Raw genomic sequence first — 27,461 nt, forward strand, 5'->3', positions numbered from 1 at the left:
GCTCTCTGGGAGGTTTGACTACTTCACCTTCCATATCCATTAGACCCTCACAACAACTTTCTACAATAGAACCTACAAGACAACGAAAGACAATGAAGCATGCAATGAATAGACAGAAGAGTCTCTCTGACATTTCTCAATATAAATCAATATGTCTCCCTTCCTCTTCCTTTCCTTCCTTTTCCTACATCTACCACCACTTGTACTCTACGACTTTCCTAATGTAATTTTTTTTTATTTTTTATTTTCTAGTTTTTTACTTTTTTATGATTTTTTACTTTTTTTCTTCTTTTACCGTTTTACGGCTTCTTCTTCGCCTACTCCTACATCACCATCACCTTCTCTCATCTACCTCCTCAAACCAGAAGACATTCGAAGATGTTCACCTTCTTACGGTTACTGGTGTCGAAAATCAGATCCTCCTCCTCCTCTTCCGACTCCTTAAGCTTCTCCATCATCTGCTTCATCTTCTGTTGCTTCATCTTCTCCTGCTTCGTCAACTTCTTCTGCTTTCTAGTGTCGAAGATAGGCTCTTCCAACTCAACAAACTTCTCAACATTCTTCTTCTTCTTCTTCTTTTGCTTCACCTTCTCCTCCACCTTGACTTCCTCCTCCTTCATCTTCTTCTTCTCCTCATCTTCCTTCATCTTCTTCTCTTCCTCCTTCATCTTCATCTTCTCCTCCTCCACCTTCCTCTTCTTCTCCTCCTCCTCCTTCATCTTCTTCTCTTCCTCCTCCTTCATCTTCATCTTCTCCTCCTCCTCCTTCATCTTCTTTTCCTCCTCCTCCACCTTCATTTCCTCCTCCATGGTCAACTTCAGAAGACAGTCATAGATGTTCACCATCTTGCGATTGCTGGTATCGACAATTGGATCCTCCGGCTCTTCCAACTTGTCCACCTGTTGCTTCATCTTCTGCTGCTTAATATTCTGCTTCTTTGTCAACTTCTGAAGCGTGCTGGGAATAATTGTAGGACTGGGCAAAGGCGAGCCTTCGACCTTCCTCTTTTGACGTCTGGGCTTGACAGTCTGCCATTCTGAAGCCACGTCAGTCTTTGGAACTTCTGGCTCTTCCCAAGTAAGAAGCTCAAGGCTCTGAGCAGGTTCCTTGACGTTCTTGGATGTTTCCTGAACCGGAACAGAAGGTGCTCTTTGTTCATCAAGATCAGTAGTAGATGTAAACAGGGTTTCGTCAATGTTAAAACCCGGCATGAGGAACATCATTTCTGCCTGTCTCATGAACTGTAACCCGGCTGGATGCAGCAAACGGGGAACAATTAATCCATCTAAGGATAAAAAGGATTCTGGCCTGAACCAGGATCCAAGACTACTGGAGACTTCTTGGAATCTCCTATAAATAGATTGAATAAAACGGGTATGCGTACGTTGAGCAACGGCTCTAGCGTTGGTTAAGGCAGTAGCTGGAGCGGAAGCAAGAGCACGGAAAGACATAGTGAAACTAGACATTTTTGAGTTGTTGAAAAAAGTGGTTGGAAGAAGAAGAGAGAGAGGGAAAAACCACGACTATTTATGCTTTTCGGGAATCCAGAGAAGGATCCAGAAGAAGCTGAGTTAAGGTAAGTTCAACGTGGGAGGAGATATTTTTTGTGTATCACTGGTGATATTTGACGAAAAGGGAAGGTTGTGGAGGCAGCTCGAGAAAATGGTCACGCAAACAAAACTTGTGCAGACCGGTAGAAGACGGTAGAAGACGTTGGAAAGGCTGGCTACGGCGTTGGAGGGCCCTGAGTGAAGGGTCCGGGTTTGTAGGGTCTGAAAGAGGAAGGTTTCGGGGAGGTGATGTGGAAGACAATAAAGCCGTGACTGTAGAATGGCTGGAAGGGAAGCAGAGGGAAAGGAAGAGAGGGCATTTTGTGAGCTGGCAATAGGAGAATGGGTGAGTTGTTCGAATGGAGGGCTGATGAAACGAAAAGAAAAAAAAAAAAAAAATGGGAGCAAGCCCAAGAGCCCATGAGCCAGTAAACACGAGGGAAAACCCAAGGGACCAAGGAATTGGCAAGCCAGGCGGGCCCGAAAGGATGGAGTATCATGAGATAGCTGTTGAATGACAAAACTATCCAAACTGAATATGGATCATGGAACGTAGAAGTAGCAGGCTAGGGAGCTCTAATGACGGTAAGTACATTGTCGAGGAACGACAAGCTGCAAGAAAAGCATGAACGGATGTGATTCAAATGGCTAGAGAGCAACTGGCAGTAAATTCATTTCTAATGTGTAGATAGTTTCATTTAATACTCATTCGAAAGAGCACAACAAACTGTAGTAATTGATACACCAACAATTAACGTACAACCTGCGCAACTCTGACTGAAGATATTGTCTTCTTTCAAGACTTAAGCCTTTCTTGAACTTCTTTTAGCCCATTTATATCCCTGAGAGCACTATGAGCTCAAAACTCCCTTTTCAATCTCGAAGCTGATTCACCATTCCATGAAGAGGCATAGCCAATCCAATTGAACTAAAATATCTCTGAAGAGGACCAAGGAATGCAAATTTACATACCACTTACAACCTCATTATCCTATTTATAGATCTTCCTCCTTTTATCAAGTGTCCACCTGGCCCATTTACGTCTTCCACCATACTCATCCTCCGAAAGCCCATTTCGCAGCCATTCAGTAAGTACCACCCAAATACCACCCCCAGCCAATTCTCCCGCTAATAAATCCCATCCCCTTAAAACCCAACCAAGTCTCTAATTTCACCCACCCAACCCCTTTTCACCTTAAATTCCAAACTTTTCTCTCTTACCATGTACATCTCTTCTCCCCCAGACCATCTCCAAATCCACACTACATACTCGCGTTTCGCATCAACAAACCATTAACTACTCCATCATGTCATTGAACGAGGCCTGCGACGAGCTCCTAGAAACAGGAATCCTCGACCACGAGCATGGAATCCCGAGACTATGGTATAAGCTGGCGGAAGAGCTTCTGGATCCACAGGGGCCTCAGTCAAAGTACTACAACCTCAATAAGGGTCTCTTGGAGAACCTAGATGGCATTGTGTACCAGGATAAGCTCAAACAGCTTCGGGAGTTGCCTAAGGATGAAATTGACGCGTTGTACGAGACAATGGCTCTGCTGGAGCCTTTGCTGCTGTTTAAGAACCAGGAAGAGATCCTGGCTTTCTTGGAGAAGCATACCAAAACATTCAAGACCCAGGCGCTTATGGGCGACTATATTCCTTCGGCGTTGCCTATAGTGCGTGCTATTCATCATGGGAACGCCAGTTTGGCTGACCTGGAGATTTCCATATTGAACAATCTCAAGAGACTCTATTCTCATTATAATGACCATCCTGCCAATATCAAACGGCTTATCAAGGCATACAGGGAAGATTCGACATTGACAAAGAAAGTGGCTTCGGTTTCGGCGGAAGTGAATAGCTACATTTCGACGGTTTTGCTCCCGAAGCTTCAAAGGCTTGAGAAACTTAATGATGAGCTCGTGGTGCTCCAGAACACTTATAAGAATCAGGTGGAAGCTAGATCGAGTGCTGCTGAAAAGGCGCCTCTAGAAACAAAGAAACTACGGGCTGAAGTGCTTCAGCTTTCTAAGCGTCTCACAACTACAGCAGTTCTCTGTGACTTCCTACCGAACCTTATATTGTGCCAGGCATCGAACTGGCATTCAGACAGCCTGCTTCGAACGATCATGGAGGATTGTCAAGACGTAGCAGAAGCCATTGAAGGGTACATATCATCGCTTCACTACAAGAATGCTCGAACATTGAAGGTGGACGATATTCTACAAATCGATTTCGAACCGCTAACGATCGTCTAATGTATATTTACAGGTGAATAAGCCCCGGAGTTCATGAGAAGAAGATGTCATCATTCCCCAAGGCCATATCAGGAAGCCACAATTAATTATTTAGACCTCAAACAAACGCTTGTTCACGACTTCCCAGTTGATGCAATCCCAAACCTTCGACAAGTACTCAGACTTGCCCATGATGCCATAATCAGTCATGTAGGCCACGTCCCATACGTTCAATGCCAAAAGAGGTAAGGTCAAGTCGAGTTCTTCATTCTGTGCCTTCTCTTTGATGCTGTTCAATGCGTCAAAGCTCTCCTCAGAAACAGCGCCGTTCATGTCCAACAGCTGGTTCTTAGCATAGTAGTATGGAGTGCCTTCGTTGTTGCACCGTATAATCTTCATGGACTTGTCTGGTAACTCCACCAAGAACACCCAGCCTTGGCCTGAAAGCTTTTCAGCCTCCTTGAACATAGCAGCTTTGAGATCCTCCACACTGTTAATATCTTGGTCAGCTAAACGGTCCATGATGAATCTCGATGGTCTAGTGGCCTTGGCTTCTTCCTTGTCAACCAACTGTTGGAAGAAGAAGTGGTTGTTATGAGCCTGAGAGGCGTAATGGAAAGTATGTTGTTCAGTGGTCTGCTTGGCTGTGTTCAATAAGATGAAGTAAGGTGTTCTGGTCTCGTTGGCACTGCCGACGGTTCGTAACGAAAGGTTAGTGGTCAAGTACTTCTGGTAGTCTGACCAGGCAGTTTTGAACCCAGCCGGTGAGTATAAGCCTTCAATTCCGTTTTCCAAAAGCTTTTGCTGGTTTTTCAATTTTGGCACCGTGTGGACGCCACGGACGGCTCTGGGTATCGTAAAGCCTAGCCTGGAGAACATTGTGGGATGATCTTATGGACTTTGGTCAGACTGGTGAAAAATGCTGCAACACATAAATTTTCGATTTGTCGCGTGCACGACCACGCTTGGGATGGAGTAACGGTAGACAATCAAGAGACGTAGTAAATGGAGACGTAGGGTCCTGGAGAGAAACAGGTCTAGAAGATTTCTTGCTTTCTTGATATTTTGGTTTTGTAGTCGTGGTGTTCTGAAAATTTTCATGTCAGTATGTTCCGAGTGTAGTAGGTCTTTCGCAGCCATTGTGGGTAATGAAAGACGCTTTCTTTCGTCAGGAGTCTTCACAATGTGTATGATGAGTTCGTTTAGGAAGGCTCCATATGTTTATAGCAACGTGCAATTCATGTTTTGATTCGTCGGAGTTTCATTTAAGAAAGGAACCGTCGTAAATGAGCGCCCTTAGCCAACTCTGGAAGCTGATGCCAATGCTGAGCCGTTCTTCAAGCGCTTCTATTAATCCAGATCATTAGCTTGAAGCTGCCTCGGTTGCCTCCGCCTTCTCTTCCTTCTCTCCACTCTTTTCTTTTAGCAGGTTGCTCAGCAACTCCTGGATCTTTCGACTAGTCACTGGCATATTCTGAGACACCCATCCAGCGTCTCTCAAGTGTCTCTTCGGATCAGCGGTCCTAGGCAACTTCAGACACAATTCTTCGTACAGAGATTCCTGGATCTTATACTCCCTCAACACTTCGTTCGACTCGAGATCAATAAAAATACGAGTATCTCTGATTCTGAAAGCCACATCGTCCACACGTAAAAAGAAACGACACAAGAGAAGCAAGCACAGGTGCATGACTCTGATTTTTGTAGAAAGCATAGAAATACCGTTATCGCCCAATTCATCCTCAAACAAGATCGACTCGTCAAAGAACAAAATCGGATCAGGCCGAAGAAGCTTCTGCACGGGAATTTCCTTCTCGGTAGGCACAAACTCGGCATCGTGTAACGTTCCCTCGTAGTTTGTAGAATACGTCCAATCGTATGGTTTCACAGATTCAAGCTCAGGCGCCGATGCCGAAGAATCAGCGTCACTCTGTGCATCTGCCTTAGCCTTAGGTCGCGTGCTGAGCCATTCCTTATAGTAACTAACCTTAAAGTCAGCCACTTCGTTTAATGAGTCTAAAGCGTCTAAAGTATTAAAGTCAATGGAAGCACCCGACTTATCGTTGACGATCCTGACGTAGTTGTTACCGAAAATCATCTCTGGCAACGGAAAATCAAACCTCGTTTCGTTCAAGTGGTCCAACTCGTCCAGCAGGAGAATTGGTCCCTTCATGGTGTATATGCTCCAGTCGTTCACTGTAATGGAAGGGTTCTGCTCAAACGGGAACGACGCCTTCGGCAGCGGAATAATCACAGTCCCACAATGTCCACACTGTGGGTTTTCACAATCTCCCTTATGGCTTTTCGCCGGAACCGATATATCCATCTTGGTTACATGTGTATGAGTATGAGTATGAGCAGGAGGTGGAGGAGGAGCACTTCTTCGTGGCACCCTAGCATGGATGTCCATTGTGTTCTGGGAAACCACTGGCGCCTGTCTTTCTGGCCCCCTGGCCACAGCACTAGCACTGGCAGGCGGTCTGCGTCCCAGAGTGTGGAGATTGACCTGTTCTCTTGCTTTGGTGACGTGAATGGCCAGGATTCCAGGAGGTGGCGGGGCCGAGCCCGGAGAAGGGGCCTTGTTTTGGGAATCGGGCTTCTGGCCTGGTTTGGGGAATTGCTCAGGCAGCGACATTAAGAGGTTTTGGTGGTTTTGGGGGTGATGGAATGGGGGAATAGCGTGGTGAAGATTTCTGAGGTTATAGGTTCTGGGGTTGTTCAGTGTAGGGAGGTACTGGTTCGAATCTGGGGGTGCTACCAAAGGACCAAAGGGGGCAGTGAAGGGAACGTGATTAGTATATTACAGGCTGCTAGAGGAGCAGAAAAATGTCTAGAAGAGGGAAGTGAGTGTTTTTGGTTACTCGGGTTTCCTGGTTATATCGATGTTGGTAAAAAGAAAGTGTGGCTCAGAGCCACTGGATCGAAATGGCTGCGAAATGGAGTAGAAGGGAAGAGTTCCTTAATAGACAGTCTCTTCTTCCTTTCTGAGGCCTTCTCTCACGGCCAAAACAGAGTCGGCAATGACGGCATCCACACCGGCCTTCATCTGGATCTTACAGGCTTCGGGGTCGTTGTTCTCCACACCGTATGTCACACAGACCAAACCAGAGCTCTTGACAACCTGGGCAAGTCTAGGAGTCTTGACAAGCGTCTTGGCGTTACTGACAATACCCAAGAGATTCCATTTTTTGGCGAATCTGATGGCGTTTTGCAAAGAAGACGCTCTGATGTCGGCCATGGGCTCGGTACCGGCTTCGGTAAGGTACAAAATAGGCATCGTGGGCTGCTTCAACGAAAGCAAGAGACAGATATCTGGATGGAAAGACGAGAACAAGATATCTCTGCCACTGGTGTTTTCTTCGTAAACCGTCTTCAAGATCGTGTCGACGTAGAAGTTCATGTCGTAGGCAACCTCTCCCATGCTTTCAAGCTGGGCTTCGTCCAACATAGGGTACTTGAGCTCAATGTTGAAACCAACGTTCTTTGGCAACTTTTGGAAAAGCTTCTTCAAGGTAACGAAGTTCGAGGCAATCGACAAACCTCTGGCGTTTCCCTTGAAACCTTTTTCTTTCCAGGTCTTTGTAAGCTTCATTCTGCTGGAAATCTGGCTCTGGAACTCTCTGTCCAATTCATCTTCTTCAGCAGCAGAGGCAAAGTTTGGTGCAGATGGATAAGACGACATGGAACGTGGTCTGTTGTACTTACCCAAAAGCTCGTCATCAAGAGCAAAGTTTTTGGTGATGTTCAAGTTATTGTTGACCTTGTCGTAACTCAAAATAGACTTGTTCTTTCTTGTGGCGGACTCGTGCTCACTGAGTCCCAAGAACTGCTCTTCGGTCAAGGCATGCATTGGGATATCAACACCAGATTCGGCCACCAAGAAGTCATGGTAGATAACAGGAATATGGTCCTTGGTAAGCTGCACATCAAACTCAACATAAGAAGCACCCAAAGAAGCAGCGGCAATGAAAGACTCCACAGTATTTTCACCCAACTGCAAAGAATCTCTCTTGTTCATGTTCTTACCCAAACCTCTATGGCCAATAACACGGGTAGAAACCAACTGCTTCCAGTATGTGTCAGAACGAGTAATGGAGATCTGATGATGGTCAAACGACTTGGCACACATGTACTCACACTTAAGAGTTCCCAACATGTCGAGGGAGTCCAACTCTAAGATAGGAACAGTGATGCAGTTATGAAGGGAACGTAATTCAGAACCAACATCTGTGTATGCGCTCTTCAACAAGGCAACACCTCTACCCAAGATCTTACCCTTCATAGCACCCTTGTGGGTTTTCTGAAGGTTGCTTGTAGGGTATTGGTAAGTTGGAACAATGTCGAAAGCCACTACCATGTCGTCTGCACTGACACCAGCATCGAGCTTGAAGGTAATAGGGTCAGTGGCACTACCATGTTGATCTTCTAATGGCAAATCAACAACGACTGGAGCTTCAATGATATCTTTAGTCTCCTTGTGGCGACAAGTGACAACAAGCGAAAGGGCAGTGTCAAGCTCAGTGAAGAAACTTTGAGACATGGAAATCTTGTTCAAGTCGATAGGCTTCAGCTGATCACGCAAGTCGGTAGTACCCAAAGTGATCAACACCAACAGCTCTCCTTTAGCCAAGTATCTATGACCGAAGGACTTGATTGGCTTCATTTTACGACGGTTAACTGGAGATCTCGATCTGGAGTGACTTCTAGCACGAGTGCGTTCCTTACCGTTGGAATGAACTGAAGAACCATTGGTTGAAACATTGGAGCTGCTGTCAAACTGCTTGAACTGGCGGTAGACTTCATTCACAGCATTTCTGTTCAGCTCAGGAAGCTTCTCAATAGATGAAGTAGACAAGAGCATTTCCTCGCTAGTTGGGTGCAAAAATGGCGAAGTAGTAGTAGAAGCATTCTTCGACGAAGGGTTATGTGTTCTTGGAGTGTTCTTTGATGGATCATCAATGTTGTACAAGAGCAAGTTGTCGTCAGAAGGCTTCAATAAATCAGCCAAGACCAAGTGACCACGCAAAGAGGCATGCTCCATTGGCAACCAACCAGAATCATCAACCAAATCGAAGCGGGCTGCGTATTCAATCAAAGCCTTGACCACATCTTCATAACCTTCAGCAGCAGCGATAAAGATGGGTGTCCATCCGAAAACACATTCACCCAATTCAGTATCAGCGCCCATCTTCAACAAGAACTTGACGGTACTCAAGTGGTTGAGCTTGGAGGCGACGTAAAGAGCGGTTTCTTCATTGTTTTCAGCGTCAGTGTAGTTAACGTCAATAAAGTTAGCCTCAAGCAACTTCTTAACGATATCTTCACAGTCAAGTCTCGTGGCTAGAAGCAACAAGTTAGGACAAGACAATGGAGACAGGTAAACGTCAAGAAGGTTCTCAGTGGTCTTTGGATGCTTACCGATGATGGCAAGGTGCAAAGGCGTCAAACCTTCTTGATCGCCCCACACTTCCACCAGGTCAATTGGAGTATTTTGATCGACCAACTTCCACTTGACCAAGTACTCCAAAAGCAAGCTAGTGACCTCCAAAGCACCATACTGAGCAGCATAATGAACCGGAGTACGCAAGTAAGTGTCCTTAGCCACAAGCAAGTTTTGGTATTCAGGATACTCCTCGACCTTCTTCAAAATGTTCCTCAAACCATCAACGTGCACAGGCGAAAGCTGAGAACCGTCAGGACCACTTTCGTTACCATACAAACGCTTGATGTCACTGGATTCACCTGGGTTACTCTGCTTCTGTTCCTTGATAAGCTGCTTCTTACCAAGCGAAACAACGTGCTGATGGAAGAAGTTTCTTCCTGAAATATCAATGGAATCGAAAAGAGCGTTGCTGTCACCGACCTCATCGGCATGAGCTCTGGTGAAATCCACCAAGTAGTCGAAAAGACGATCAGTACAAGCAACAGAGTTGGCAAGAGTAGCCTTGTTCAAAAGCGAAAGGAACAACTTCACCGACTTTTGAGCCCATTCCAAACCGTCAAGCTCAGAAATAAGCTTATCGGCTTCGTTTTGATAAATAAGCTCATAAAAGTTCTCCATGAACTCCTTATCAAAAGAATACCTTCTGTTACCACCAATCTTCAACACATTCAAGTTCTTGGTGGTAGTAGAAAGCACCTTTTCGGCCTCCAAGTTGTTTTCCAACTCGATCTGCTGGTCACCCAACTGGTTCAAGATCTCGTTGATGGTGTCCAAACCAGCCTGGATCTCCAGACCATTGGCAAACGGCAAGGCATCCACTCTAGTGGCCAAGTACGTTTCCTTATTGTTGTTTGGCAAGTTCACCTGAGGGATATCCTCGTCCAGGTGTTCAGCGTCCACACGCAACTGGTCATTGGCCAAGTTCGTCAAATAAGCCAACTTCTTATCAAGTTTCTTCAAGATCTTGATGAAACCCTTATGGTTCAACTCACCGAACCACTTCAAGTTCCTGTAAATGGCTCTAAGCTCCAACAGAATGGACACAATCTCGTCAAGCTCATCGGTAGTATCGACCTGATGAGTAATCTTGCCGTTGGTGTAGCCCAAAACATGCACTATCCTGGCGGTTCTTCTGGAGTACTCGTTATACTTTGAATCGTAGAACTCCGAAACCCTCTCTATATCTCTATCAAGCTCATAGAAGAACTGCGAGAGCACCGTGGAAATCAACTCGGGAAGCTCCAAAGGCGAATAACTATGATAGTTGATAAACTTATCAATGGTCTTGATCACCTTCTTCAAGTGCTTATAGTTCATATAATGGACGGACCATTCTGGAATCTGGTGGGAAAGGAAGGTCTTTCCGAACTTCATGAAGACTTATTCAGAAGAGTCGAAGTGGATGTAGATTTTTTTTCCTCTTTTTTTAAGGCTTGTATTCACAAAATGATAATTTATAACAGCATGGCGCTTGACCCGATGCCAGTCCTACATTGAGGCGGCACCTGCGCTGTGGGGCGAACCGAGTCACCGAGTCCCCCAGTCATTCCAGGGCATGGACGCCTGTCACGTGTGGTTGCCCGACCCGTGGGGTATAAATACGAGACGAATTCCCACTTTTATTTATTTACATTTTTGCTCTTTTACGTCCCCACGTGGCGAAACCTGTGCCAACTACGGGGCCCGTGGGCGCTCTGTGCTACTCTGTGGTTGCAAAACGGCACGTACAAAAAAGAGCGAGCGCGCTGCCACGGGGTCCTGGATGGGAAAGAAAAGGACAGGAAAGGAACAGTGAGGGCATAACGGTTTCGCAGCAATTGAGCAAGGCAGTGGAAGAGGTTGATTGTTTTCGTGTGGCACGGGGCGCAAAGGGGAGGGATGGATTAGGTTAGGGTTGGAATTAGTGGAGGTACTGTTTTTGTGATTTGTTTGGTGGTGGTGGTTTTTTTTTATTTTTTTTTCTTGAACGATGAGGCATTTCTTGGTTAGTTACTGTCGGATTTGTTGCCGCTGCTCGGCTAAATAGTCCGAGCTTTGTGGTGGTAGTGGTAGCGGACGTCTTGGGTCAAGATCGACATGGATAAGGAGTGATGTCATTAAGGAGAAGGTATGTGGGGGAACCTTAAAGGTTATTGAGAGATTGGAGATTGACATGGATGGTGGTTCTGGAGCCATCGTGCAACTCCGAATCAACGTAAGTGCTGGATTAGGCTTTTATCCATTTCAGGCTGTATCCAATGCATTCTAGAAGCAATGCTGCTTCTTTATCTCTCCAGCATCGACTTTCGCAACCGGAAACCATTACTCATTTGGGGCCTGACTAAGCCAGGCGGTTATTTCAAACCCCAGGCCCTACACCTTGTAGTTCGTAATCTAACTTTTCTATTTAGATGATGCCAGGAGGTTTCTTCCAACCCATCTTCTAAGTACTTTCATGCAATCATTTATCTAGAGCAACGTCTCGCCCATGGCACAACGGCCAATGGCACAAGCAGCGCTCACGGTATCGAGAACGTGGTTCTCGTGTTCACCCAAAAGCGGGTTGGTTTCAACAACATCAAGTGAGCTCAAAAGACCAGTTTGAGCTATGTCTTCAGCCACAAACAATCCCTCTCTTAATGACAAGCCACCTTCCACTCTGGTACCGGTGGCTGGAGTGAATGAAGGGTCAATGGCATCAACATCGTAAGACAAGTGGATAGGGAACTTACGGTCTGGGTTGACCTTGTCCAAGGCCATCTCCACAACCTTACCAATACCGTACTTGTCGACATGGTACATGGAGAAAGCTGGAATGTTGTATTTTTTCAAAATGGCCTTTTCACCATCGTCCACATCTCTCAAGCCAATGTATGCGATCTTGCCTGGCTTCAACTTAGCTGGAACCCAGCCGTATTCCGGAGGGAAAGATTCCTTGTCGATGCCCATGACGAACGACATGGGGCAGCCGTGGAGGTTACCAGAATCCGTAGTCTTTGGCGAGTTGATATCGGCGTGAGCGTCGATCCACAAAACACAAGTGTCGGGGTTATTTTCCAAAGCAGCAGCAACCGTAGCAGTTCCAATAGAGTGGTCACCGCCAATCACCACCGGAAGAGCCAATTTCTTATGGGTATCAAGACATGTCTCGTAGATGAGTCTGTTGCAGTCAGCCACGATCTTGGTGTTCTTGACACCGTACGAGTCCTTCTCGTCCGTCTTTCTCAGCTCAAAAGCATGGCCCTCAAGCGGATGAGCCACCTGGGTCGTCCAGCCCAAACCCTGGAGCTGTTTCTCAAAGCCAGCCTCAAGAATATAACGAGGTCCAAGGTCAACGCCTCCCTTTGGCTGGCCGCCAGAGAACGGAGCAGCGATGATGGTTGTTTTCTTCGAAGGATGGAATTTGTACTCGGGAGTAGTCATTTGTAAAATTGATAGCGAAAAAAACGAAATCAACGGGGAAATGAGCGATATTTATACCGATGAGAGATGGGGGACATTGGCAACGTGAAGGTGCTCATGGATCAGAGCCGGGAACGGCAGGCGAACGCGACGCACGGTTGGTCTTTCCAGGCATCAACAAGAAAACGCGAGTCACAAAAGGGCAAGCGGGTGCGAGCAACCTCCAATGGAAGGTAACAGAGGGAAGGCCACAGCAAGCCGGTCCGAGCCTGGGAAATACGAATAATGGGGATTGTGGGGTTACAGAAGGAAATGGGGAATTATTTGGATTGGTCAGGTTTTGGAAAGGAGGGGTGAAATGGTGGTTTAGTAGTGGGATGTATGTTTTTTTGGTAGGTGGATGGAGTGGCTGCAAACTGGAAAATGTGAGACATCCAGAGGGAGTGAGGAGTAGGTGGAGGAGGTTCCTCCAAGGGGATGGTTTTTGAGGGTTTATTGGGAAGAAAGGAGGTTTTTAGGATGAGTAGGATGGCTTTTAATGGTGGTTCTTTAGGTTTCTTGGGTTTCTTGGATGGTTGGTGGTTGGTGGTTTGTGGCATCAGGAGCAATGTAAGACAGCCACAGAGAGCCGCAGGCGGTGGGTTGAACTGGCTCCCACACGGAACGGATGAAGTGGGATGGCGTTGGTGAAGACGGAGCTGTGATGTCTGGAAAAATGTAGTTTGGTATTTTATGGAGTTTTCATGGAGTTGTGGCTGGAAGTTGGTGGTTCTCTGGGTTCAGTGGGTGGAGTTTATGATGTAACTGGAGTGCTGGTGGAAAGTGGCCACGGAAGGTGGATTTGTATGTGAGTTGTGGTTGTTGGGATGGAGGGTTGGTTAGATGAGGGTGGTTGGATATGGTGGTATTATTCCGGTTTAAAGTTTAGTTGTATAGATGGAGTACTGGTCCCTCTCTGGTACTCACCGATTGGAGGGTAGTAGTTGGAATGGTTAATCCTTGTACGTATGACGTCTCTGGCTTAAAGTGAGCTCAGTAGAACCTTAAGCAGGAGATGTATTTGCATATTCTTCTGTAGTTGGTGGGTTGGCTGTAAGGGCTGCTCCTTGGAGGTGCAATTGTCGTCAGGTGGTGGGTATATGTATCAAGACCCTGAAGCAGTATTATGGTTCTGAGCAAACGCTGTTTATTGATCTCCGGTAATTAAAAAACTAGAAGAACTCCAGTGATCATTTATCTTAGAGCATCGTCTGTTGACATGGACGTTTTTAGTCAGAAGTAGAACGGGCTATCTTCTTAATTTACCATCAATAAACTTTTAGTTAACAGTGAAATGTCATAGATCAATTCAAATCCAAATTTGTTTTTGAAAAAAAGTATCTTGAATCCCAAATTCAAGCTTTCATGTTTGAATCTCCAATACTAGCACTATATGCTTCTCGATGGACCACATGTCTCACCTCGAATGGTAAACTCAAACACGAAGGAAACAAAAGCACCAGATGTCGTATAAGAAAACCTTCAATATTTAAACACCTATACCCCAATATCTCCCTCCTGCCTCAGCTTCCCCACTGCCTCTCCAACCACTACCAAGGCTTATCGGTGGTACAGCCTCCACTACCAACCACCCATGGCTGCAAAATCCACTTAAATCCTCAAAACGCCCCAATATCCACCAAAATCTCTTTAAACTCTCTCAGAAAACCAACCAGACCACCCAAACCATCACCACCTGACTCTTCCTTCTACCATCTCTCTCCGAGGCTACTCCGAGGCTCGTGCGGCCCGCAAGCAACTCCGAAACAGTTCCCACCACACCGCCAATTCACCTAAAATCCCCAGAAAATCACCAATTCCAAACCCAAATCATTCCACCAACCACTAAATCCCAAATTCCCCCCTCTTACACTTCTTCACCAAAAACCACAACCACGCCTCGCAACACTACCCAGTGTTGCTAGTACTATATCTTCGCGCATCACCTAACTCATCTTATCTCTTTACATATCCACCTCTTCTTAGCTACCACTATGAATTTGGCTTCCTCAGACGACGAGCACTACCTTCTGCCTGTGGACGATGACGAGCACCACTATGATGATCTGGACGATGGAATGTTGGCGCTGAGTTTGGCGCTGACTCACTTTTCCACTACGGAAGATCGGTTTATCAAGGACCACGATTTGAAGATTCGGGCGTTTGAGGCTCTTCAGGAGTCGAAGGATAAGGATAAGAATAGCCATTCGGCGCAGAATGCTCATGCGAAATCACTCAATCGCCAGAGAAGACGCTCTGTGATTGACTTACCGGCTTCTTTCCACCCTCATCCTCTGGACGCAACTCAGGGTAAGAACTTACCGGGACGCCAGCCTCAGGGGTACACGAACGCATTGCCAGAGGAGTACCCTTCGAGTGAACTTGTCGATTTGTATGAGAAGGTTCAGATGTGTTTGGACTTGCGTCACAAGTATATGGACTTGTCGCTCCAGAGGTTTGAACAGACTAACCCTAAGAACAGTGACGATTGGGTGGTGTACCCTCCTCCACCTAAACCTACTTATAAGCTGAAAAATAAGTTTAACCAGCTTCCAGGTCAGCATTTGGACCAGGAGGAAATTGATATGAGTAAGTTCCCTGTGCCTGACCGTGATGCTTCTGATAGGTATGAACTTAAACATAACGATGGAGACGTCTACGAGGTCATTGATAAAGAAACAGGCGAGCCAATTACCCGTGTGCCTACTTTGCGTGAATACTACACGGATTTGAACAAAATCGCCAAGATCTCGTCAGATGGTCCTATCAAGTCTTTCGCTTTCAAGCGTCTTGAGTACTTGGAAACAAAGTGGAACATGTACTACTTGCTTAATGATTTTGAAGAGAACAAACAGTCCAAGAGGAACCCTCATCGTGACTTCTACAACGTCAGAAAGGTCGATACCCATATTCACCACAGTGCATGCATGAACCAGAAGCACTTGTTGCGTTACATCAAGTATAAGTTGAAGACTGTGCCTGATGAGCAAGTCATTTTCAGAGATGGTAAGCTTTTGACGTTGCAGCAGGTGTTTGAATCTTTGAAACTTACTGCCTACGACTTGTCCATTGATACCTTGGATATGCATGCTCACACCGATACCTTCCACCGTTTCGACAAGTTCAACTTGAAATATAACCCTATCGGTGAGTCCCGTTTGCGTGAGATTTTCTTGAAGACAGATAACTTCATCAACGGTAAGTACTTGGCTGAAATCACAAAACAGGTGTTTGAAGATCTTGAAAACTCCAAGTACCAAATGACAGAGTTGAGAATTTCTGTCTATGGTCGTTCCTACGACGAGTGGGACAAGTTAGCTCGCTGGATCGTAAACAACAAGTTGTTCTCCCACAATGTCAGATGGTTGATTCAGGTTCCTAGACTTTACGACTTGTACAAGAAGAACGGTAACGTGACAAACTTCAACCAGATCATGACCAACTTGTTCGAGCCATTGTTCAAGGTTTCGCTCAACCCTAAGCTGAACCCTAATTTGCATATCTTCTTACAGAGAGTGGTTGGATTCGACTCTGTTGACGATGAATCCAAACCAGAGAGGCCAATCAACGCCAGAAAGTTCCCTCCAGCCTCTGAATGGGACGGAAGCAAGAATCCTCCATACTCCTACTACTTGTACTACCTTTATGCGGATTTGGTGTCGTTGAACAACTTGCGTGCTGCCTTGGGCTACAACACTTTCGTGCTTAGACCTCACTGTGGTGAGGCTGGTGATCCCGAGCACCTTATTTCTGCCTTCTTAACTACCCATTCCATTTCTCACGGAATCAGATTGCGGAAGCTTCCTTTCGTCCAGTACTTGTTCTACTTGGACCAAATCGGATTGGCAGTGTCACCATTGTCCAACAACGCATTGTTCTTGACGTACGATAAGAACCCATTCTTCAGTTTCTTCAAGAGAGGTTTGAACGTTTCGTTATCTACAGATGATCCATTGCAGTTCTCATACACCAAGGAACCATTGATTGAAGAGTACTCTGTGGCAGCACAAATCTACAAGTTCTCGGGTGTCGACATGTGTGAACTCGCAATGAACTCGGTAAAGCAGTCAGGTTACGAAGCTCTGATCAAAAAGCACTGGCTTGGAAAGAACTACATGGAGGGAGGTGTTGCAGGAAACGATATCGAGAAAACCAACGTTCCTGACATTCGTGTAAGGTACCGTGACGAAACTCTCCAAAGCGAACTCAGCCTTGTGGAGTACTACACCTCCTTGGGTAAAGAAAAAGTATAGTCAATTTCAAAGAACGGCTTGTTCCTGGACCTCTCTGCTTCCCTTGTAGAGTGGGACTGTCTATGCGCATCCTCCTAACGTATGCGCTTACATGGCCTCCACACCACTATGCGTGCACAAGAAGTGATCCAACCTTCCTTGCTGGATCCACTTACCCAGTTATCTTCATTCAATTATGCCTAAAACTACTTATATCGAGCTCCTAAGCCCTCAGGTCACCCCCAAATCGCTCCCTGCAGTTCTCACCGTTGCTGGACTGGATTCCTCAGGAGGTGCTGGTATTGAGGCAGATATCAAAACCATCAATGCCCATGGAGTCTATGGACTTACTTGCATTGCAGCATTGACTGCTCAGAATACTTCTGGAGTTGAGGCAGTCGAGCAAACACCAATTGAACACTTGCGGAAGATCCTCAAGAAGAACTTTGATGATTTCGTCGAGGGTTATAAGGGTGAGCACCCATTGAAGGTGGTTAAGACTGGTATGCTTACTGAGGCAGCTGCCACGGTACTTTCCGAGAATGTGGATTATTTAAATAAGAACGATGTGAAGATCGTTATGGATCCGGTTATGGTGAGTACTTCGGGAGTCACTTTGACTGATAACAAGACTGTGCAATTGTGCTTCGATAAGATCTTTCCTTCGACTTTCTTGTGTACTCCAAATTACGTTGAGGCCTTGCAATTGTATGGAGCAAAGGAGGGTAAAGAACCAGAAGTGAAATCGCTTGCTGATCTTGAGAAGCTTATTGTGGCGTTGCAGCAGGTTCTCAAATGCCAGAACCTTTTGGTGAAGGGAGGCCATATTCCATGGACTAAGGATGGCAAGTTGGCTGAACAGAAGAATGGCGACGATTTGGTCATTGCCGATGTGCTTTATGAATCCAAGGAGGACAGAATCACTGTGTTCAAGTCGCCATATATCCTGCTGGAGAACACTCACGGTACTGGATGTACATTAGCCAGTTCAATTGCATCCAACGTTGCCAAGGGATTTACTCTTCAACAAGCCGTTCCGCTTTCCATCAACTATATTCACACGGGCATGCTCAGCTTGGCGCTGAAGTTAGGTCATGGCCATGGACCTGTTGATCATACTAATATCGCCAACAATAGCGTTCAGACTGTCATCAAGGGTTCTGATTCGCTTAAGAGCGATTTGAAGGAGAAGCACGGTGGAGCACTTTCGTTCTTCAAAAACCACGAGTTAATCAAAGATAACTGGAAGAGATACACCGAACATCGGTTCGTTGAGCTTGTGGCCACAAACAAGCTTCCGTTCGATAAGTTTCTCTTTTACTTAAAGCAGGACGTTTACTATTTGGTGAACTATGCCCAGATCCACGGTCTTGCAGCCCTGGTGGCTCCATCTTACGAACAGATCCATGCTCAAGCTGAAGTTATCGATAACATCATGAAGGAGATTGAAAGACATAAGGCCAAGTTGCTCAAGAAGTACAATATCGATTTCGATAAAGCTGATTTGGATTCAGAGCTCCAGCCTGCCAAGCCATGCATTGCCTACTGTGACTACTTGTTGAAGGTGGGTAAAACGCAAGACTTCTTGGGTATCAAGGTAGCCGTTGCTCCATGTCTTCACGGATACGCCGAAGCAGGTATCTATGGCCTGAAGATTCGTGCTCAGCATGATGGATCTTTGGGTGTCTTATCGTCAATAGACGAATCTGAAGTGTATGGTTCATGGCTTGACGATTACACTTCCGACTGGTACACTGAAGCCAATGAGATTGGTATTAAGGTCTTGGATGACACCATTGCTGCAGTTGATATTTCTGAGCAGAGGTTGGATGAGTTGACCAAGATCTTCAACGATGTGACATTATTGGAAATCGCCTTCTGGGACGAAATCACTGAAACTATATAGAGCGAAGAACAATAGACCTATAGAGGCAGATTGAAATTTTTATGATTTGGCTATTTTTGTATGTGTAGATTTCTGTATGTAAAGTGGTCCATTGCTCGTAAGTACAGCCTCAGCCACCAAGCATCTACGAAACAGAAATACGAAAAGGGCCTTTGGGACTTCTAAGTAATGTTTTTTTCAGGATTTTGGTGCTTTTCACGAAAAGTTTAAAAAACACGAAATCCTCATGTTTCCCATTTCCATGACTTTTCACGAAACCGTCGACTCTGACTACATGGCCGATTTCGCAGCCAAATTTGTTCAGTAGCGCATTGGAAGAGTCCACCATTTCCACACCAAGACCATGAAATTTGGGCAAAACCAAGTTATTTAAAGACAAATCGGCTAAAGATTTTGAACTTTCACCCTTACTTTTCATAAACCCCCCTTTTTCCTGGCTTTTTTGGACTACTTTTCAAGGCTAGGGTCCCTGGAGGTTACCGGGTGTACGGGTCTCCCCATACTGATACGTGCTGGTTTCTCCAACCTGATCTACTCACACTTCATCCTTACTGTTTCCATGTACAATCCCTACCAGGGCGGCTTTCAGGGCAACTACCAACAAACAGGTGGTTTCCAGGGCCAGTACGGTTTCCAGGGCCAGCAGCAGCCGCAGCAGCAGCAACCTCAGTATGTGCAACAGCAGCAGACTGGCTTCTACCAGCAGAACCAGCCCCAACAGCCTGGTCTCTTTCAGGGTCAGCAGACGGGCTTTCAGCCTCAGCAAACGGGGTTCCAGCCTCAACAGACTGGATTTCAACCTCAGTTTCAGCAACAGCAGCCTCAATTGAACCAGCAGGCTACTGGGTTCCAGCCTCAGCAAACTGGCTTCAATTCGGGATATGGACAGCCTTTGACTGCTCAAAAGACTGGGTTTACCGCAGCTCTTGGCTCTGTTAGTGAAAATAACGAGTTGAAGATTCCTAGTATTCGTTTGTCGTTTATCAGTGCCGAGGAGCAGACCAAGTTCGAACACCTCTTCCGTACGGCTGTTCCACAGGGAGAGAACTCTATTTCTGGTGATGGTGCCCGTGATATTTTGTTGCGTTCGGGCTTGCAGCCTGTTACTTTGGCTGAGATTTGGACTCTTGCTGATACGAACAAACTGGGTGCTCTCTTGTTCCCTGAGTTCGCCTTGGCCTTACACTTGTGCAACTTGTCCTTGAAGGGTGAGCCTTTGCCTGGTGTTTTGCCAGAGAGATGGGCAAATGAAGTTCAGAGCTTTGTGGATGCTATCAGTTTCGCTGTTCCTGAAGATCCAAACAAGATCATGGCCAACACGCCTTTTTCGTCGTTTGCAGCTTCTAAGCCTGCCCAAAGCGATTGGTTGGACAGTCAGCCTGTGAACCAGAACTTCTCTGGCGGTGCTGCTGCTCCCCCACCAACTTCTTTCACTGCCCAGCCAACTGGTGGTCTCAACTCTTTGACTGCTCAGCGTACTGGTGGTGGTTCCTTCGTTGCCTTGCAACCTCAGCAAACAGCCAGCTTGGTGCCAGCTCAGTCCTTGCAATCGCAGAGAACTGGTCCTCTTCAGCAACAAACCACTGGTTTCCAGCAGCAGCAACAACAGCCACCTCAACAACCGCAATTGACATCCCAACGCACTGGCTCAGGACCTTCTGGTGGTTTTCAACCACAGCAAACCGGTCTTCAACCACAAGGCACTGGATTCAATGGTGCCCAGGGTCTTCTGCAACAACGTACTGGTGGCTTTCAGCCTCAGCAGACTGGTGGCTTCCAACCTCAGCAGACAGGCGGCTTTCAACCACAACAAACCGGTGCTTTCCAACCGCAGCCAACTGGTGGCTTGTTGCAGTCCCAACCTACTGGTAAACCAGGCCAATGGGGTTTCGTCCACACTCCTACTGGTGGAATCCCAGGCTTAAACGCTATGGAACAGCATTTCTTGCCTAATGCCCAGATGAACACCAACAATTTGCAGAACGCTATGGGAGGCTCCTTGAAGAGTAACGTCACTTGGGCCATCACCAAGCAAGAAAAGCAGATTTATGACGGTATCTTTGGTGCTTGGGATCCTGATAGAAAGGGTTTCATCCAAGGCGATACTGCAATTGGTATTTTTAACAAATCTGGTTTGAGTAGACCAGACTTGGAATCCATTTGGAACTTGTGTGATGCAAGCAACCGTGGTAAGCTTAACAAGGACGAGTTCGCTGTTGCCATGCATCTTGTTTATCGTCGTTTGAACGGCCTCGAGATTCCTTTGAGGTTGCCACCAGAGTTGATCCCTCCTTCTGCCAAATACTTGCAGGACTCAGTCGACTCATTGAAGAACTCTTTGAAAGGTGGCTCCAAGGGCAAGCCTCAGGCAGCCAAACCAGCTACGACCGCTTCGAGATTTAGAAACAATGATGACGATATGGGATATGTCTCAAACTCCCGTCATCGGAGTAGAAGACCTACCGAAGAGGAGCCAAGCAGTGTTCAATCCTCAAAGTCTCGTGATTTGAGTATTGCTGAATTGAAGAAATTGATCAGAGAGAAGCAAATCTTATTGGACGCTGTCAACTCTGAGGACCAGCATTCATCTATTGCAAACAAGCAATCTGACGACTACAACACTAGATTGGTCGAAGGCTTGAAAACTCAGATTAGAGAAACTGAATCGAAATTGAGTAAAGTTGCTCTTGGTGGTTCCCAATCGGAGAAAAAGCAACTTTTTGAGAAACTCAACCATTTCACGAAGGATAAAGTGCCAACTTTGATTCAAAGGATTTATAAGGTAAACCAGGATCTTTCTAGAACGAAGACCGAAGTTGCTAAGGCTAAGTTGAAGAAGGAGTACCCAGATTGGTCTCCTGAAGCAGGTGACCTTGACATTGTCGGAACTGGTCCTAATGGTGAGGTTACCGATACTGATAGAAGGAAGCATAAGTCAAAGGCTCTTTTGAGACAACGTATGGCTGCGTTGACTGGTAAGTCTTATTCTGACGGTAGCAACAAGGACGCCGATAACAAGCTCAAGCAAATTGCTGAGAGTGCTTCAAAGGAATGTGAAAGCGAGTCATCTATGATCAAAGATATTGAAACAAGTATCAAGGACTTGGAAGATGGTGCTGCTCTCCATCTTCAGGTATCAGTCAAGGATGAGACTGGTATCGAGAAATGGGAGAATGGTGTCGGTGTTTCTCAGGCTGTCAAGCGTTTCATTGAAGAGTTGAAGGAATTTGAGCGTAAGCAAGCGAAGCCACAGACTCTGTCCAGCAATGACTACTTTGGTGCCGCCAAGCCAACTGCAAATTCCGGCCAGACGCCTCAGAGTCAGACTTCCTCGAAGAGCACAAGTGCCGTGTCGTCTCCAGCTGCCCATAGAACGCCAGAGGAGAGACAAGCTTACATTAAAGAGCAGGCTCAAAGGAAGATGAATGAGAGATTGGCTAAGTTAGGCCTTTCTAGAAAGGGACAACCCCCAAGTCTGCCAAGTGCATCCTCTCCAAAACCTTCTTCACCAAAGCCTGCCTCTCCTGTCAAGGCGCCAGAGCCCAAGCCCCAGGAGCCTCAGCAGCCTCAGCAGCCCCAGCAGTCTCAGCAGCCTCAGCAGTCTCAGCAGGTTAATGAAGCCCCCAAGGCGCCGGAACCTGCTAAGAAGGAAGAAGAAGATTCCAGTGATGATGATGACGAAGAGTATGCCCAGCTCATGAAGCAAAAGAAGGAACTAGAAGCAAAGAAGCTCAAGAAGAAGCAAGAAAAGGAAGCGAGACTTGCCAAGTTGAAGAAGGAGATGGCTGATATGGAAGGATCGAGCGACGATGAAGCACCAGCTCCCGCTAAAGCATACAAGCCTAGCAGCAACAAGTCAACACCAGCCACTGAAGCTCCAAAAGCGGAAGAGCAGAAGCCACAGCCCGAAGAAGAGAAGAAGGAAGAGCCTGCTCAAGCTGCCAATGGACCTCACAAGAGCAACCCATTTGCCAGATTTGGCACTGACTCTGGTAAGGCTGATCAGGGAACTGGAACTCCAAAGTCAGCCCAAAACACCAATCCATTCTTCAAGCCTCAGCAATCCCAAGCTCCTGTTGACCAAAAGCGCATGGAGGCTCAGAGAGCATCCCAAAGGGGATTGGGAAGTGACGATTGGAGTGATGACGAAGCCAACTCCTCTGATGATGACGAGCCAAACAGAGCTGGCGCTGCCAAGTTGGCCAGTTTACTCTTTGGCGGCATGCCACAGCCAGTTGCAAGAAACCCTACTGGCAATGCATCTGATTCACAACAAAAGGCTGCTGAACCTGCTCAGGCTCCACCTCAAGAAGCTCCTCAAGAAGCTCCTCAACCTCCTCAAGCGCCTCAAGCAGCTGAAGCTCCGCAGGCCCCAGAAGCTCCTCAGGCCCCAGAAGCTCCTCAACCTTCTCAGGCTCCACCTGCTCCTGAAGCTCCACCTGCTCCACCAGTGGGTGAGCAAAATGTTCCTGGTGCTTTCTCTGCTGGTGGTGAGGAAGATGAATCTTCAGAGTTCGACTCCGATTCAACTGACGAATTTGCTACACCTTCGCCTCCTACTGCTGCCGCCAGACAAGGTAACGACGATGTGCCTCCTATCCCAGATCAGGCTCCTCCAGTGCCTGATGTAGCTCCGCCTGTGCCATCGAGCATCCCACCTCCACCTATTCCTCAGGAGGCTCCTCCAATTCCTCAAGAGGCTCCTCCACTTCCACTGCAGGCTCCTCCTCCACCATCTGGTGGTCCCCCACCACCTCCACCACCCCCTGCTGCTGAGGTGCCACCAGTTCCTACGGGCGGTGCTCCTCCTCCACCTCCACCTTCGTTCCTCTCTGGACCTCCTGCCCCACCTGATCTCGGTGGAGCTAAGTCTGGTCCTCCACTGGGAGGTGCTCCAAACATTGGTGCTCTTTTGGGTCAGATCCAAGGTGGAAAGTCTCTTAAGAGAGTCGACGACAGCCAGAAGCATGTTGCCGATGGTGCTACTGTGGGTAGAGTGCTTTAAAGGTGCTGATTTATCTGTATTATTGTTCTGGACAACCTAGATTTGAAACTATTTACAAAATGTATTACTGAAGTATCACACAAACCAAAACTTAGGCCGTCTCACCCTCTTCAGCGTGGTTAGGTACAACATGAAGCTTGTTGTCCTTCATTTCCACCTTCACATCGTCTCCTTCCTTCACCTGACCCTTGATCATAAGCATGGCTAATGGGTTCAAGAGATCCTTCTGTAGAACTCTGTTCAAAGGTCTGGCGCCGTAAATTGGGTCGTAGCCCTTTTCAGCCAAGAACTCCTTGACATCTTCAGTAAGGTGAAGGTACATTCTCTTGTCACTCAATCTGTCACCAATCTCTCTCAATCTGATATCGAGAATATTCTTCAAAGATGCTTTAGAAAGTCTGTTAAACACCAAGACTTCATCCAAACGGTTCAAGAACTCAGGTGGGTAGTGATGACGCAACATCTCGATGATGTCAGATTTGACAGAGCCCTTGATGGAACCATCCTCGTTGGTCTCTTTATCAGCAAGCAAGATCTCCTGACCAATATTGGATGTCATCACAATAATAGTGTTTCTGAAATCAATATGCTTACCATGGGAGTCGGTCAAAGCACCTTCGTCAAGGACTTGCAAAAGCAACTTCGAAACATCCTTATGGGCCTTTTCAAATTCATCAAACAAAATAACAGAATATGGCTTTCTTCTCACAGCTTCCGTCAATTCACCACTGTCTTCGTATCCAACATAACCTGGAGGAGAACCGATCAAACGAGAAACTGTATGCTTCTCCTGGAACTCAGACATGTCAAATCTGATCACTGAGCTCTTGTCATTAAACAAGAACTCGGCAAGTTGTTTGGTCAACTCTGTCTTACCTGTACCAGTAGGTCCCAAGAACATGAATGATGCGATTGGTCTCTTGTCACTTGTGAGGCCAGCTCTTTGCAAACGTACCGCATCGGAAACAGAGTGGATAGCCTCGTCCTGACCGACCACATGTTGCTTGAGAATTATTTCCATGTCAAGCAACTTGTCCTTCTCACCCTTCATCAAGTTACTAAGAGGAATGCCGGTCATCTTAGAAATCACAGCGGCAATATCATCAGAAGTAACGGAATCATGGAGAAGAGACAGCGATTTGGCCACATCTTCAGATTCAGTGAGTTCTTTGACCAGCTCCTGTAATCTTGGGATGGTTGAGTATTGCAACTCAGAAGCCTTGGCGTAGTTTCCTTCTCTCTGGCTCTCTTCCAAGTCAAATCTGGCCTGCTCCAAATCAGCCTTGGCTTTCTTAACATCATCAATAGACTTCTTTTCGGATTCCCACTTGTCTGTAAGCTCCTTGAGTTCTGCCTCCTTTACTTGAAGCTCTTCTTCAAGCTTCTTCGTTCTGTCCACGGACAACTGGTCTTCCTCCTTTCTAAGAGACTCCAACTCGATCTGGATTGTCATGATCAGTCTGTCCAACTGAGTGATTGCATCAGGACGCGATTCATGTTGCAAACGCAAAGTAGAACATGCCTCATCGACCAAATCAATAGCCTTATCAGGAAGGAACCTGTCGGTAATGTATCTGTTGGAGTACAATGCAGCAGTCACAAGAGCACCGTCAGTGATACGTACACCGTGATGCACCTCGTAACGTTCTTTAAGGCCACGAAGAATCGAGATGGAGTCTTGAACAGTAGGCTCGTTCACCATCACCGCAGAGAATCTTCTGGCCAATGCAGCGTCCTTCTCAACATACTTTCTATATTCCTCGATGGTGGTGGCACCGCAAAGGGAAAGCTTTCCTCTTGCCAAGGCAGGTTTAAGCATGTTGGAAGCATCGATAGAGCCTTCAGCTTTACCAAGGCCCATAAGAAGATGGAGCTCATCAACAAAAAGAATCACAGATCCCTTCTTGTCTTCCACTTCTTTCAAGATTTTCTTAAGCTTGCTCTCAAAATCACCTCTGAACTTAGCACCTGAAATGATTCCAGCCAAGTCCAAAGTAATGATTTGCTTCTCTTTCATCAGCTCAGGCACTTCACCTTTGAGTATTCTCTGCGCAAGACCCTCCATGATAGCAGTCTTACCGGTACCGGCGTTACCGATAAGGACAGGATTATTTTTCGTCCTTCTGGAAAGAACCTGAATCGTTCTTCTGATCTCTTCATCACGTCCAATAACCGGATCTAGCTTACCCTCCTTAGCCATGTCTGTAAGGTTGGTACCAAACTTCTCCAAGGCAGGCACATTTGGGTCGTCATCCTTATTCATTTCCATCTGCATACTTCTTGAAGCAGATGAACTGAAGGAACGAAAACCCTGGAATCCTGGCGACAAGCCAGTCTCCTTCATTCTGGGCACCAAAGGTATGACAGGATCAACTGACCCAGATTTTGCAACAGTAGTCAAAGTTCTAGGGAACGCCACTGCGACGGGAACGTGGCCCCGCAGCATAGGCACCCTTTTGATAGCTCTAGACACACGAGCAGATTTCGAAAGCATTGAACTTGAAACAAGGGAAAAGCACCAATTGATGGAGATTTATACACTTTCATCTGGAGACCGCCATTGAGTGACTGGAGTCACGTGCGCTTACTGCCAGTGGGAGGTTCTCGAACGGTTGCAAAATTTCTAGAAAGTTCTGGGTTATTCTGTGTGGGTCGTGGAAGGAAAAAGGTTCGATTGGTTTGGTCTTTGGGTTATTTGGATTTTGAGGTTTCTTTTGGGGTACTGGAAATTTTTTTATCGATTTTAGGGTTGTAGTTGATTGTTTCCAGGATAAGGCATCTTCTTCAATTGTGGTGCGAAATGGTGATGAATGGCTGCAAACTGGGAAATTGTATGATTTTTGTAGATTGGAAAATCGTATAATTTGGATGTTGTAAGTTTCGAGAGGTGGTGAGCTTTGGGAATTAGAAGTGAATTTATTTCCGTAACAGAATCTTGGAAGGTTGTTGAATATGCTGGCAGTGATTTACGTTTGCAGTGTAAGTTAGAGTAGGTTGATGCTTGGAGAGGCAAATTTTATAGCAGACTCAGGAGCTATATATACAAGTTTCGATTCAGATCTTGAACCAATGAGCTTCTTAGAAGATCCATATCTGTATAATCTTCCGTTTTTGATATTTGAGAAGATTGAATGAAAAGTTGTATCCACTGGTTTCGATATAATTTGCAACCGTAATTTAGAGCGTACTTGGGGCTGCGAGCTCCTTATGGATGTATTTTTAAACTGCTATAGGAAAACACCTACTTGGTAATGAATAAAAATTATTGATAAGACAAGTGGTGGCTGACTTATCTTCGTATTGACTGCAAAAAAGAATCGCCCTTTAATCGCTCATTTCACAAGCTACGGCCCCCAAACTTTTACCGCAAAGTACTGAAGCGCTGAGAAACATGTTTATAAACTTATTTTTGGCATAAAATGGGTTTTGGCGGCAATTTTGAGCTTGCAAGATCTATTTGGTTGCAGCATCTTTCAATAAAGAACCGCCTGCGTGGCGTAATGGTTAGCGCATTTGACTTCTAATCAAAAGATTCCGGGTTCGAGTCCCGGCGTGGGTTCTTTCTATGCGGTTTTAGCTCAGTTGGGAGAGCGTCAGACTGAAGATCTGGAGGTCCTGTGTTCGATCCACAGAAATCGCATATTTTTTTGCATTTACTCATCATAGAT

At 46.3% G+C, this 27,461-nt stretch overlaps 10 protein-coding genes and 2 non-coding genes across 12 annotated transcripts; 6 read left to right on the forward strand and 6 right to left on the reverse strand. All coding sequences in view use genetic code 12, as the record gives it.

The window, feature by feature from the left end:
- Positions 1-356: 356 nt before the first annotated feature.
- On the reverse strand, positions 357-1,451 carry CXQ85_004352 (uncharacterized protein; the record flags this gene model as incomplete). Its single annotated transcript, XM_025487976.1, has 1 exon — positions 357-1,451. The coding sequence occupies one exon, from the start codon at positions 1,449-1,451 to the stop codon at positions 357-359; it is 1,095 nt and encodes a 364-aa protein (XP_025341784.1).
- Positions 1,452-2,857: 1,406 nt separating this feature from the next.
- On the forward strand, positions 2,858-3,808 carry CXQ85_004353 (uncharacterized protein; the record flags this gene model as incomplete). The annotated part of the gene is made up of 1 exon (XM_025487977.1): positions 2,858-3,808. One exon carries the CDS (start codon positions 2,858-2,860, stop codon positions 3,806-3,808), a length of 951 nt encoding a protein of 316 aa, XP_025341785.1.
- A 90-nt stretch (positions 3,809-3,898) lies between these two features.
- Positions 3,899-4,666, reverse strand: CXQ85_004354 (mitochondrial 37S ribosomal protein mS42; the record flags this gene model as incomplete). Its single annotated transcript, XM_025487978.1, has 1 exon — positions 3,899-4,666. The coding sequence occupies one exon, from the start codon at positions 4,664-4,666 to the stop codon at positions 3,899-3,901; it is 768 nt and encodes a 255-aa protein (XP_025341786.1).
- Positions 4,667-5,150: 484 nt separating this feature from the next.
- Positions 5,151-6,422, reverse strand: TIP41 (Tip41p; the record flags this gene model as incomplete). The annotated part of the gene is made up of 1 exon (XM_025487979.1): positions 5,151-6,422. One exon carries the CDS (start codon positions 6,420-6,422, stop codon positions 5,151-5,153), a length of 1,272 nt encoding a protein of 423 aa, XP_025341787.1.
- Positions 6,423-6,746: 324 nt separating this feature from the next.
- On the reverse strand, positions 6,747-10,604 carry GDE1 (glycerophosphocholine phosphodiesterase; the record flags this gene model as incomplete). The annotated part of the gene is made up of 1 exon (XM_025487980.1): positions 6,747-10,604. One exon carries the CDS (start codon positions 10,602-10,604, stop codon positions 6,747-6,749), a length of 3,858 nt encoding a protein of 1,285 aa, XP_025341788.1.
- A 1,074-nt stretch (positions 10,605-11,678) lies between these two features.
- CAR1 (arginase) lies at positions 11,679-12,632 on the reverse strand (the record flags this gene model as incomplete). Its single annotated transcript, XM_025487981.1, has 1 exon — positions 11,679-12,632. The coding sequence occupies one exon, from the start codon at positions 12,630-12,632 to the stop codon at positions 11,679-11,681; it is 954 nt and encodes a 317-aa protein (XP_025341789.1).
- Positions 12,633-14,644: 2,012 nt separating this feature from the next.
- Positions 14,645-16,903, forward strand: CXQ85_004358 (AMP deaminase; the record flags this gene model as incomplete). Its single annotated transcript, XM_025487982.1, has 1 exon — positions 14,645-16,903. One exon carries the CDS (start codon positions 14,645-14,647, stop codon positions 16,901-16,903), a length of 2,259 nt encoding a protein of 752 aa, XP_025341790.1.
- Positions 16,904-17,078: 175 nt separating this feature from the next.
- On the forward strand, positions 17,079-18,788 carry THI20 (trifunctional hydroxymethylpyrimidine kinase/phosphomethylpyrimidine kinase/thiaminase; the record flags this gene model as incomplete). The annotated part of the gene is made up of 1 exon (XM_025487983.1): positions 17,079-18,788. One exon carries the CDS (start codon positions 17,079-17,081, stop codon positions 18,786-18,788), a length of 1,710 nt encoding a protein of 569 aa, XP_025341791.1.
- Positions 18,789-19,347: 559 nt separating this feature from the next.
- On the forward strand, positions 19,348-23,793 carry PAN1 (Pan1p; the record flags this gene model as incomplete). Its single annotated transcript, XM_025487984.1, has 1 exon — positions 19,348-23,793. One exon carries the CDS (start codon positions 19,348-19,350, stop codon positions 23,791-23,793), a length of 4,446 nt encoding a protein of 1,481 aa, XP_025341792.1.
- A 91-nt stretch (positions 23,794-23,884) lies between these two features.
- HSP78 (chaperone ATPase) lies at positions 23,885-26,287 on the reverse strand (the record flags this gene model as incomplete). Its single annotated transcript, XM_025487985.1, has 1 exon — positions 23,885-26,287. One exon carries the CDS (start codon positions 26,285-26,287, stop codon positions 23,885-23,887), a length of 2,403 nt encoding a protein of 800 aa, XP_025341793.1.
- A 992-nt stretch (positions 26,288-27,279) lies between these two features.
- CXQ85_004362 lies at positions 27,280-27,352 on the forward strand. The gene has a single exon. It is a non-coding gene; the product is annotated as a tRNA-Arg (tRNA).
- Positions 27,353-27,360: 8 nt separating this feature from the next.
- Positions 27,361-27,433, forward strand: CXQ85_004363. The gene has a single exon. It is a non-coding gene; the product is annotated as a tRNA-Phe (tRNA).
- Positions 27,434-27,461: the final 28 nt, after the last annotated feature.

Source organism: Candidozyma haemuli (genome assembly GCF_002926055.2).
Source record: "Candidozyma haemuli strain B11899 chromosome Unknown G_2014730914, whole genome shotgun sequence".
Lineage (NCBI taxonomy): Eukaryota > Fungi > Ascomycota > Pichiomycetes > Serinales > Metschnikowiaceae > Candidozyma > Candidozyma haemuli.